Source organism: Micropterus salmoides, unplaced genomic scaffold (genome assembly GCF_014851395.1).
Source record: "Micropterus salmoides isolate LMB-PRFRI ecotype aquatic unplaced genomic scaffold, ASM1485139v1 Ms_hic_scaffold_23, whole genome shotgun sequence".
Lineage (NCBI taxonomy): Eukaryota > Metazoa > Chordata > Actinopteri > Centrarchiformes > Centrarchidae > Micropterus > Micropterus salmoides.
Genome location: NW_024041484.1, coordinates 15099259 through 15111353, shown reverse-complemented (window position 1 = coordinate 15111353; position 12095 = coordinate 15099259). Strand labels below are relative to the sequence as shown.

General features: G+C 41.1%; 1 protein-coding gene across 3 annotated transcripts in view; it reads left to right on the top strand.

Moving 5' to 3' along the window:
- The window catches only part of plxna4 (plexin A4), a 237391-nt gene that overhangs the window by 218932 nt on the left and 6364 nt on the right, over positions 1-12095 (top strand). For all 3 annotated transcript variants that reach the window (XM_038738721.1, XM_038738720.1, XM_038738722.1), the window contains exons 28-30: positions 1237-1427; positions 5318-5487; positions 10032-10244. In XM_038738721.1, coding sequence (XP_038594649.1) covers positions 1237-1427; positions 5318-5487; positions 10032-10244 — 574 coding nt within the window. The remainder of the gene's footprint in view (positions 1-1236; positions 1428-5317; positions 5488-10031; positions 10245-12095) is intronic.

Here is a 12095-nt window from a genome sequence, read left to right as displayed (position 1 = left end):
TTGAGCTAGACAATGAAAGGAGAAACCTTTGTGTTTTAATGCAATGTTTGTATCAAAAACCACAAAGGGAAAACAGCAAAGAGAAAAAAACTCCTTTGTGTGGAGCTGGATCAGAATAGAATCCAACCAGAAATCTCTCTCCCCCTATATCCCTGACTCTGCTTCACCCTCAGCTTTCTAACTTCTTAAATAAATAAGTAACACAAAATGAGTGTACTACCCACTCTCATTTTTCACAAAGACCCAGCTCACGACCTAAAAAACAGCACAATTAGTGTCACACTTGTCCAGTGTTGCTGCAAAAATATAAGTAATACCAGCCCGATGAAGAATACTTGACACAGGTCTTATAACAAAGCTACAGTTAAATATTGCTCACTGCAGTACCCTATAGGAGAGACGAACATTTTCAGTTGATCATACTGTAATTAAATTTGAGCGGTCAACACACATTTTCTGTATCTGATGTCTCCAGCTGTCTCTTTCCCCCTGAACTCTCTCCTCCATACAGTCCTGCTTTTCTCTCGGAACAGATTGATTTCTGTCATAGTGGAAAAACACTTTTTTTCCCTTTTTCTCCACTCCCCTCTCGAAACCGCACCCACTGATCAATTTTTTTCACACTGTGTAAACATTCATTGAGCCATGTGTTTGGAAATGTCATCGCCACTCTGGCCATTGGGTGGGCCATACATATTTCATCTCGTCTGACACCTGTTCGATTTTGTGTCAGCCGGCGATGCCATGTCTTGTCCCTAGGACAAGAAGCCATGAAAAATTAACTATGCACGCTTTCTAAAAGTTTCATATCCAATCTCACATACCTGTAAATTGGAAGCCACAAGCCAAAAAACTGTATTCTGTAGCTGACATGCAGGTTGCATGGCTTTCCTTTCATTTTCTGTGTTTATGCTGCCTAAGTCTGGTTGCTGCTTTTTTGTTGCTTCTTTTCTTCTTGTTTACCTCATACTCTGCTCTGATTTAAAGTTTCGATGTGTTTTCTCAGTGTCCTCTCTTTGATTATCTTGTTATTTTCTCTTTCTGATGCAGGCAACAAAATTCAGCTTTTTATTTTCAGCGTACAGTTTACCAATCTTTATAGGTTTAAATAATTATTAATGCAATAAGATGCTACAAACCAAAAGAAGTTTTACTGATCCTAGAAGAAAACAAATGCTGACTGGACTTTTGATTTACATTTATTACATCAAAACTAATGCATATTGTTTTACACAGAGAACATGATCAAGTACACTGGAAGCCCTGACAGCCTGCGTTCCCGTACTCCTATGATCACTCCTGACCTGGAGAGTGGGGTCAAGGTTTGGCACCTGGTAAAGAACCATGAGCACGGAGACCAGAAGGAGGGCGATCGTGGCAGCAAGATGGTATCTGAGATCTACCTGACACGACTTCTGGCTACCAAGGTGAATAATCTCGGTTTTGGGAAATCTTACCTTTGATGTATGTTCATTCATTTGCAGTGGGTGATCTTATCTGGTCATGTTGTATTTTATTTAGTTAAATTCCCTCTTTAACAGCAAAAGAAGTTTAACAATGTTCCATATTTTTTGAAGCAGTTCAGCAGGTGAAAGGCTAAAAGGTCACTAGAACTTTAACCTGTGTGTTACCATGAATCAGAAAACCCTCATTTTATTTAAATATTCATATTTACTTTGGATTAGTCATCTCAGTGGAAAAGATTATTCAAATGTATTCCTCTATCCCCTCAGGTGAGAAAGAGAAAATAGATATTTCTGTTTGTTTTCTCTTTTCATTGCTGTTGCGTTGATGCGGCAGCATATCAAAGAGGCTAAAGAATAAAAGACCCATGAAGCTAGTGAAGGTGTTTCTGTAATGAAAAAATGATCAGGCAAAAATAGAAATGGCTATAAAATGAGTCTCTTGAATGTGCCTTGTGACAGTGGCCTGCAGAAACCCCCCCCAGTTAATTTGGTTTGAAGGGAAATGTGACTTTGATCCAACAGCTGAATGCAAATTTCCAATCCACTCCAAAAGCACCTTGTCCCTCTTTTTTCATCAAGACACATCCACTCTCAGACACAGACAGAGGCGTATAGTGAAGGTAAAAGAAAAAGAATGCCTATGTTCTGAAAATGTTCAGGCTGTAATTTTTTGATTCAGGAACATTTCAGTTTGTTTTGATCCACTGCCTGCCTTTGTTTAACAGTTCATAGAATTGAGAACATCCGCTCAGTTCTGTGTATGTGATGTAAATACACAGAGGCAGGAGTCTAAAAAGGAGTGTCTCACACACGCAGTAAACAGGGACAAAAAGAGGAAATACAGAGAATAAAAACATCCATACTGAATGTCTTGGACTGATTAGCAGACCACATGAAACATATATGCCACATTCACAAGCAACACTAATCAGTGATGTGTTTGGCAAGTTACCTTTAAATTATTATCTCTGGATAAAATGCAAACCAGTCTAGATTTTTTGGTTTCTGTCTTTTCATCAAAGGAAGTCTTTATGTAAGCTTGTGTAAGTTTTGCTGAACAGTTGCCACAAGTGGCAATTACAGCATAATGGTTAATGCGAAAATAGTGTAACCATAACAAAACCGGAGAAGATTCAGCAGACACAGTTTTGTCAGCTATGTAGCAATAGCTAGTATTTATAGTTTGTCAACATTAGCTAGCATTAGCCACATGGTCGGTACCGGTATTTTTTCTCTACCGGCGCTAAAGGGGAGCTTTACTGCTACATGGGGTGCTAAGAAAATCATTGATTTTCATGACTTCAGAGTTAAATCAGTATTATCCAAAGTGCAGCCACAACAAGAAGTACAATGCATTTAGCTTATACTTTAGCATTTCTACCAGCACTCTTCTGTTGATCAGAAAACAATAATCCTAAAACATAACTTAATGTGCATAAGCACGCACGCACACACACACACGTCATAGGGTACGTGCTCGGCCCGAGCAGGGACTGGATTGGGACGGAACTATTAACATTTACATATTCCTTTATTTAAAAATAATACTAAAATGTTTGAACAGGCTTAACTGGAGCTGCGCAGATTTGTGACGTGGCTTTAGCACCCCATAGCCCGGTGTAGCACCTGCCCGGTTAGCTGCCAAAAGCTGCTGGTCATATCAGACCAAGTAAGGTTATACTGGAAAACCCCTTGGAATTTATTGAACTATGAAAAGTGCATATTATTTCCTACGACTTCAACTTTTTATTTCTTCATTAAAAAGTTAGACAGTCTCTCTTAGAAAAATGCATCAACAGCAGACAGTACACTGATGCAGTTAAATGTTACTTAAATGGAAAAAACAGCGCCACACAGACATCATAGCCTTTCTTCTACTTGGGAACTAATGACACTATGGCACTAATGTGCAGATTTGTGAGCAAATGAGCAAAATCAGGTGGTTAAAGCAGATACCTGAGGCAGTGACAACAACAGGGCAAAAGAGGTATGATGGATCATGAACAGGACGTGATAAGCCACATAAAAAAGAAACAACAGAAATAAACAAACTATAGAGTGCAGAATAGCAGGTAGGTGGGGAGGATGGAGCAGCCGTCACCATGACACACATACTATAAAGACCACCATACACCTACACACATGCACACGTCACCTCTCGGCCTCTGTGAGCTGCTTTATTTCCCTGCCATTATCCCATTCCAGAGTGCAGGAAGGTGGCTTCTGACTGTGGAGCACATCATCTTTCCAGATGGATTGTTTTTGTGAAATAACCAGTTTATCTTGGCTGGCCATCTCTCTTGGTGAGAAATGATTGGGCAGACAGGCAGTGTAATTGACTGCGTTTGGCTTTCACCTTGCCAATAAATACCTCTCCCTGGCAACGCTGCTGATGTCTCTCATATTAGCTCCATCAGTGTCACTCTGACTGAGTGTGGGTACAGGGCGCGTTCATGTGTGGAGAGTGGAGGGGCACAGGGAAGGGTTGCATTTTCTATCCTCACTTGTACAATAGTACAAGTACTCAATAGTGTGTGTCCATCTCTGCCTCACATTGTGTCCTTCTTCGTCTCTCTATTTCGGTTATCCCCAATGTTCTGATTGTGTGCTTTCCTCTCATTTCAATGTGGAGGCAGACAGCATCAAAACAGCCAGATGACACATTGTGTTTAGAGTGCAGTCTAATGACAGGGTAGATGGTCGTGGGGGGGATGTGTTGGCAGTTTCAGCTCCACCAGGGAACAAGAGAACCCTGTGATGATGACAGTGTTGATGCATAAGTCCCCCTTGAGATAGAGGATGACGTAAAATGTCACAGCCTTAGCACTTGTAGACACACACAGGTTTTGGTATCTACACACACATACAGTATATGCATGCACTCACAAAATGTTAGGTCTTCCCTTGCCAGCTAATGCAGACTGTCACTTGGAAGGATGGTGGGCTTGATGTAGAGATATGTGATTCCATCTTCATAGAAAAACGATAAGCTGTCGGGAATGTGGGCCACATAAGAATTATAGCCGTAATTGTCGGACTAACAGGATTCTCTCCTCCCACCTCTCTTCTTCTACCTCTCTTGACTTCGTGATTCGGTCACCCGCTCCTACCCAAATTGGATTTTTATTTGCCAGTGCCTGTACACACCTCGTCTGCCACACTCAATGGCCTCTTTTCCTGATAGGAAACCTCTGTCGTTTCATTTCCATCCCTCGCTCTCGCCTTTTCCCGTGCATCCCATCAGCTCATTCTTTACAAGAGGATTAGATTCTCTCACTCTCTGTCTCTCCTCTCTTCTCTTCCTTAAAGTCGCCAACATTAAATCAAATTAGGGTCAATGGTGCAGTGTGGGAGCTAATCCGGCAGCACAAAGAGGCTTAGGAGATGCGCCTCCTGTTCCCAGATATTATTAAAAGTCAGCTGTGAAATAACAATTCCCCCCATCAAAGCTGCAAGCAGATTTAGGGTCCGGGTCTGTGAGATAGGAGTCAAACACGCAAACATCGGAGCTAGGGGACAAAGTGAAATGCACTGCACAACTCATAAAGTCACATAGGAAAAAAATATACACAAGTTTATGATTTCTGTCAGCATTAGGCTTTGGTATGTTGCAAAATGTATTAGACAGTGACAATCTCATTCACTGGTTCTGTGTTTCCCACGGAATATAGATACTGGCTTAACATACTGACATTATTGGCTTTGATTGTTTCCCTTGTTGTGTAGCATTGGAAACTAAAATAAAAAGAGGAATGCCTAGTGATTATCACCTGTAAGATAACTGAATGAAAAAATACCTAGTTTGGGGCTTCATATATCTGTTTTCCATCTCTCCTCTCCCTCCTCTGTAGGGTACATTACAGAAGTTTGTGGATGACCTGTTTGAGACCATCTTCAGCACAGCCCATCGAGGCAGTGCCCTGCCTCTGGCCATCAAATACATGTTTGACTTCCTGGACGAGCAGGCCGACAAACACAACATCCATGACCCACATGTCCGACACACATGGAAGAGCAACTGGTGAGTTGAGCATTTTTAGAATCTGAATCTGCACATACCTACAAACACAGAAATATGGATACACACATAGTCAAGGCATAGTGGGCTCTGGTCATGAATGCTACTTGGAATCTTTGATATTACTTGGATCTTTGAGGGACACAAAATATTTTCTATTATTTGTACACCAGTGTGTTGCCTTTGGCTCCCTTTGTGGCCTTTTCTTTCTGCACTGTTGTTTAATGCACTGTGGACAATCATTACATTTTGGCACATTTCACATGGCATTGCCCTGGTGTTGCCCTGTGTCAGTGCCAAGCTCCACCACACGCCTCTTCCTTTCCTAATATCCATTAACCACAGGGGCATGTAATCTTCATTAAGGCCAGCCACGAGGGGCTAATCCAACTGGCTGCCAAGACTCTCCATCTATTATCATGGATAACTGGGCCAAAAAACGCCTGTCACTGTGGAAATCTCCATAGTGACAAATGTACACTCCCAGGTGAAGGAAGCACACCTCTAAATTAATATCTACTGATTAATTTAGACCATACTGACCTCGGTGAGTCCACCTTAAGAGGTTGTTAGGGGTTAAATAACCAACAGTGCACCAGAATGCAGTGAGGAGACAAATGAAAAGGTGAAGAAAGGGAAGTGAACTCAGTGGGAGTTTAACGCACACTAATATCTCATTAGCCTCCTGGCCTCTGCCAAGATCCCAGCATGCATCACTCAGCCCAAGGCCCAGGGGAACCATGGAGATGGGAGGATAAAATCGATGTGCATCAAGGGACAAATGGAGAGATGGAGGGAGGAATGTGTAGGTGGAAGTTAAAAAAGGGGGAGAAATATTATTTACTTTGCGCCATGGTCCCAATTTTGGTCCTTTCCTGCGTCTGCGTTATTGGGCCATTTGCAGTGTGTGTTAAGTGTTTTCTGAGAGCGCAACGGGTCGCTCTTACATTAGACTTTTAATGGAATGGGCTCTCACTAGAGGGCTGTGAATGAATAGCAATTTATCATAACACACCATCACAAAAAGCCACTTATATTGCACACAACGGTTTGTGCTGATGCCACCACAGATATCTTCTCTGTGTGTGTGTAATGTGTATATGCCTGTGTCTTTTCAATTCTCGCTGTGTGTGCTTACCCGTAACCTTTAATCGTCTCAAAAGAGTGCAATCCTGGCTGCAACAAAAGCCTTCATTTTGTCTGATGGTGGAGAATAATAGTGCTAGTGCCCCTCCCATGCTGGACCCCCGTGCCTTTAAACCTACCAGGCCCATCGTCATCATACATGCCATTAACCGACCCATCACAGCAGCCCCCCTATGCCGTACTGCCAACCCCACCTCCCCTTCAGGGTTTTCCCAATGTAGTCCTTATGCTAGATTATCCATCAGCCTATAGTGCCTATATTGTTACAAGTTTGTGTCATATATCATGATATTTGTACGTATAACCTACTAACCAACAATTTGTTTTTCAAAATAAAATCAGTAGCATTATGAAGGGAACATTGTTTGTTTTTTTCAGAGCTGTACAGTACATTCAGATTTCCATTGATTCCGCATCCACACACACTAAGAGAAAGAGACCTAAACATGGCATCCAGGATTTATTCTAGCCCAGGAAATTATCTGTGACCCCTTACAATCCAAGATCAACCATCACAACAGTTTAGTGATAGCAACAGCACTAACACTACATCTACCTGTGCCTGTATTTCATTCAAGTTACCTGTGTGTATATGTCTGTATGTATATCACATTTTTTAAGTAAACTGTTGATTTTTAATTTAAAAGTTAAAATTCTGTTAAAATGTTTGTGGTTTCTACATTGTGTGACAGAGTTGTAATGTGTGTGTGCGCATGCAAGAGTCACTGGCTCCTAGAGCATCTCCAGATGGTATCTTTTGGATTAACGGCAGTGTGTCAGCGTCTCCTCTCATCCTCACTCCTTTGTATTTGGTGCGCGTGTGTGTCTCTGTCTGCACTGTGTTTGTCATGTCAAGATGCAACAGAGAGAATTTTAATCATTGTGCAAAACTGGCACACACATTTTTCTTTTCTGCATGCAGCTAACCACCTATCTGCTATCATACTACAATCCAAGCCCACGCAGATTTTAAATGCTTTACTTTTAGGGTAATTACCTGGCATTAGTAAAAGTTGCACGGTGTGTAATTTCCAGAAAGTTTTCGATTTGTGCTAAGCCCTTTTGTCCAGGCATAAAGCTTGCTCAGTGTTGGATTGCATCTTGCCATTCCCAGGTTGTGCTTATTTTGCCTACAGAGGTACAGTTGGAACATTGCTTAGTCAGGTCACCTTTCTAAAGCTGTTAATTCAAACCTTAGGTTGCAGCATGAAAGTGGTTTTGGACAGTTCCCTGTCTGTGCTGTAATGGCTTGAATGGGATGCCCTGGATCACACATCTGTGACCCTTTGCCCGCCAATGGCAAGCAACTTGATTAGGCCTGTCTGCAAGACTGGGACAACATCCCACAACTATACATTCAGCCTCACTGGCTCTGTGTGACAGAAGTGTCAATCAGTCCAAATGCAGGAGACAACCATGCTACTGAAGGACTGCAGAGAGACTTAGTCGGCATGGATGTACTTGTGTGTTCCTTTGGTTGTTTTCATTTGCAGTATAGTCCCTGTCAAAATATTTAGAACTAGGCCTGGTAAACAATAAATAAAGCTTACAGTAGTGTGGTTGTTTTGCTGCTTGATAGTTAGGAAGTTTTGTCAATACTAGTTGGTAATTCCTCCTTTATTGGAGAGATGAGGATTAGCAGAGTTGATTAAATGCGCTATAGTACTGCATTAGTACTCACTCCTTTGAAATGGACAATGTACTCTGATCCATGAAAGACATTTGCCAACACCAAACACTAGTTCAGAAGGCTACTGTATGATCTGTTATGTCTATTGTTATGTGTATATTAGCATATACTTACTATTAGAGTAGTGGGTAAACATGCCGTTTTTTACTGTATAACACACTTTTCTTACAGCACTTTGTAGTCCTAAATCGATGAACAGAGCAATAGTCTTTTAATAAAAGGGCCTTTTCTGACTCCGCCAGCATAATTCCTCTAGGATAAGAGATGCCCTTGATCTTGGCAGCTGATATTTAACCTAATCCCTGACCAAAAGGACTGATCATGGCCATCCTCCAGATGCCTAAAACTACTCAGCGTGAGTTAACTGCTGAAAAAATATTTAACACAATAGATAATATGTAGATGTTGTTATGGTAATCATTTTGAATGCACACAATCATGTTGGGGGGAACATGTCCACTGCCCTACTTGAATAGCACATACCTCAAAGCACAGGGCAGCTGGGGCAGATTGTCAACAATCAAGGCGGCACAGCAGTGGTGTTAATATCCTTTGATCCCTGCACCTAATCCCACTAGATTCTTTTTAGATTAATTTTGAAGTCATAATGCAAAGTTTTTCCTTCCTCTGAGTCCAAATCCTCTTTTGTTAGATTGTACATCTGAATGACTTTGTGGATGGTTGTGCAAGGATAAATGCTTAGTGGGGTGGTGGAGGAGTACCGTGGTATTTAAATGATTGTATTTCAGTTATTGTTTTCCCCCTCATCCTTTGATATTGTGCCACACAGGGAAACTCCTATACAGGCTAGGCCTTAGTGTCTTTCCTGTTAGATTTTTGCCACATCAGCTAAAAGCACATAGCCCAGAGAATTGTAAAGATATAGAGATCCAAGTAACACTTAGCACTTTCTTAATACCACCTGCGCCCTTTCACTGCAACACACAGATAAAGCTGGCCCTATATCTATTCATTTTGGCAGAAACAAGCCCAGAAAATAAACAGACTTGTATATTTTTATTATTCTGGACAGGCACAAAATAGGACCCACTTGCACAAACAAGGCAATATGAACTGTGTCACTGTGCGGCCCCCAGCAAGGACCCCTGGACACTGCTGGAAAAAATGAGAGCCAGCCACCACCTGGTTTTAAAGATAAAGGCTTTATTGAATTGAGCACACACATCAAATAGAGCACATCGGCAACAGCAGGGCTTGTGTACTAGCTTTGCAAAGTGAATGAATCCTCGTCCCCCTTCTGGCCCATAATATGCTCATGTCTATTGCCTGACTGACTGTAGCAAATACAAAAATGGCATTTAGGGACTTAAGTCTGTGTGTCCGGTTGAACTGCTCTGAGATTATTTTACTTTACACCCTTTGTTCCTCTGTATGCATGGCTATATGAGCAATCTGTCACTGAGATGGAACTGAACAATCGGTGCAAATGTAATGTGTGTAACACAACAGAGTACATTAACATGCATAAAATGGCATTTTTTTTCATTAGCTCCTCAAGTTGTTTTAGCTTGACATTTTGTTTACAGGTTGCAGTACAAGTTCAGTTATGGTAAAACAAGTGAAAAAACCATACAAAATTAGCATTTCTTATTGTAGAAATATTGAAGTTCAACATTTCAAGTTCTAAAACTATATTTATAACTAGTTTGCCACTAAACTGCTTTGCTGTCTTTTTCCCGCCTCCCTGCAGCCTACCTCTGCGTTTCTGGGTGAATGTGATCAAGAACCCCCAGTTTGTGTTTGACATACATAAGAGCAGCATCACGGATGCCTGTCTGTCTGTGGTGGCCCAGACCTTCATGGACTCCTGCTCCACCTCAGAACACCGCCTTGGGAAGGACTCACCCTCCAACAAGCTGCTTTATGCCAAGGACATTCCCAGCTATAAGAGCTGGGTGGAGAGGTGAGCTGTCAATAAAATGTACACACCAAACACTCGATGGAGGGAGGAAATGTTTTTGACTGTAAGGTGGGCTCCAAGATGAGGGAAAATATCAGAAAATCTGCATTAGCCATGTTTCATTCCAACACACATACAATGTGACTTTAGCACTGTGGGCCATGAAACACAATCCAAATTACAACAAAGTGGGAATGGATGGGAGCGCCCAGAGCTTAAGATCTACAGTACAAAGGAGCCAGTGTGCTGGGAGAATGCATTTTTGAGAGTAGCAGGCAGTAGAAACTGGTAATTTGTTAAAATGAGAGTTTTATTAAATTTATTTGTCAGCAGGGGAGGCGAAGAGGTCCTGAATAAAAGATGGGGTACTGTGAAGCGGTCAGAGTATTTATGTGTTGGTAGCTTCGTCACAAGGCAAGCCTCAGGGTGAGAATGTGTGTGTGCTGTTTGAATGGGTGAAACCATATGAGAGCTTCAGGCTCAGGGCCATGCTCATTATTCCTGTATGTGTTTGTGGTCTCCCATAAACACAACTAAGTGTGAGGAAAATGGGAGGGTCCTCTGCTGATTCATACATGGATATGTTTTGATACTGTAAGCAGAAAAATTATACAACAGCACAAGTTGAATGTATGCAGTATGGGGGTTAATCAATGTCAATATAACTGTAAATGAGCAGACTGAGTCACAAATATATATTACAATTTGAAAACACGATCCACAAACAAACTCTCCATAATTAACCAATACAAATCAGTGACTTGTACTTAAAAACTTTTTAAAATTTTTTTTTGCATTAGTCAGAATTTTAATACTACTATTTCACATATTAAAATTTCTACATATGCGCACTTCACAATCTGCAAACGAAATGTTTCAAGACGTGTCAAATCTATATTTATGGATCGCTTTGCACTTGTCAATAAATCATTTTGAAAGTAGTTTACCAGAGTGTGAATACGATTCAAAATAAGAGCTGAAATGTGTCAGAACATGTACATTATCCACTCTACATCTAATCCTGTGTGGACTCCAGTATCCATGATAACTTATGTGCTGAATAATTATCCCCCTTTCATAGTTTGGTTGGCAGTAGAAATTGTAAAACAGAAAAATAGTGGTGTGAATTCTAAAAACAAATTTGAAACAATCTACAAAATGTATTTATTCACTCATGGAGAGTTTGTGGATTTTTAATCTATTTGTGGATCATGTTGTGTTTACAAAATGTAATATATATATTTTGTGACTCATAGTCTGTGCATGTACAATGATATTGACATCAATTTACCCCCATAATAGTTTTAACTGTTCATGCCAGGGGGGGAAAAAACAGCCCACTGTCCTATAGTGTGTATATAAACCATTTCTTGGTTGCAAGTTTGGTGGCGCAATACTGTCATCAGTGAACACCCCCAGTGGAACTGCGTTATTCAGTTGGAAAAGCCTCAGTAATATAGTAATGACTGAGTAAGGTTGGATCTAGCTCGTCTTCACTCTGCTGGCCATCCGTGCCAAAGTAAGGGTCATGCCAGGGAGAGGATTTAAAAGGCAGAATGCAGCAGCTATGAAAAAAGACTGCACAGGGAAAGGACAGTGAATACTGTGGAGGTAGAGAAGAGATGTCCTCCCCGTTTCTTTCTCTTCTTGATGCTACAGCTTAATTGTAAGGATAGGACATCCTTAAATGGTGAGCAGGCTAATGGAAATCTGTGTCTCAGGAAGTTAAGCTTGACACATTGAGTTTTTGCTATGCAGCAGTCCATCTATAAAGAAAATCACTTGAAACACTGATAAATGACATCAGTCAACAAGTCTGCATATTCAGCAGTTTATTTTGATATCTGGGGTTCA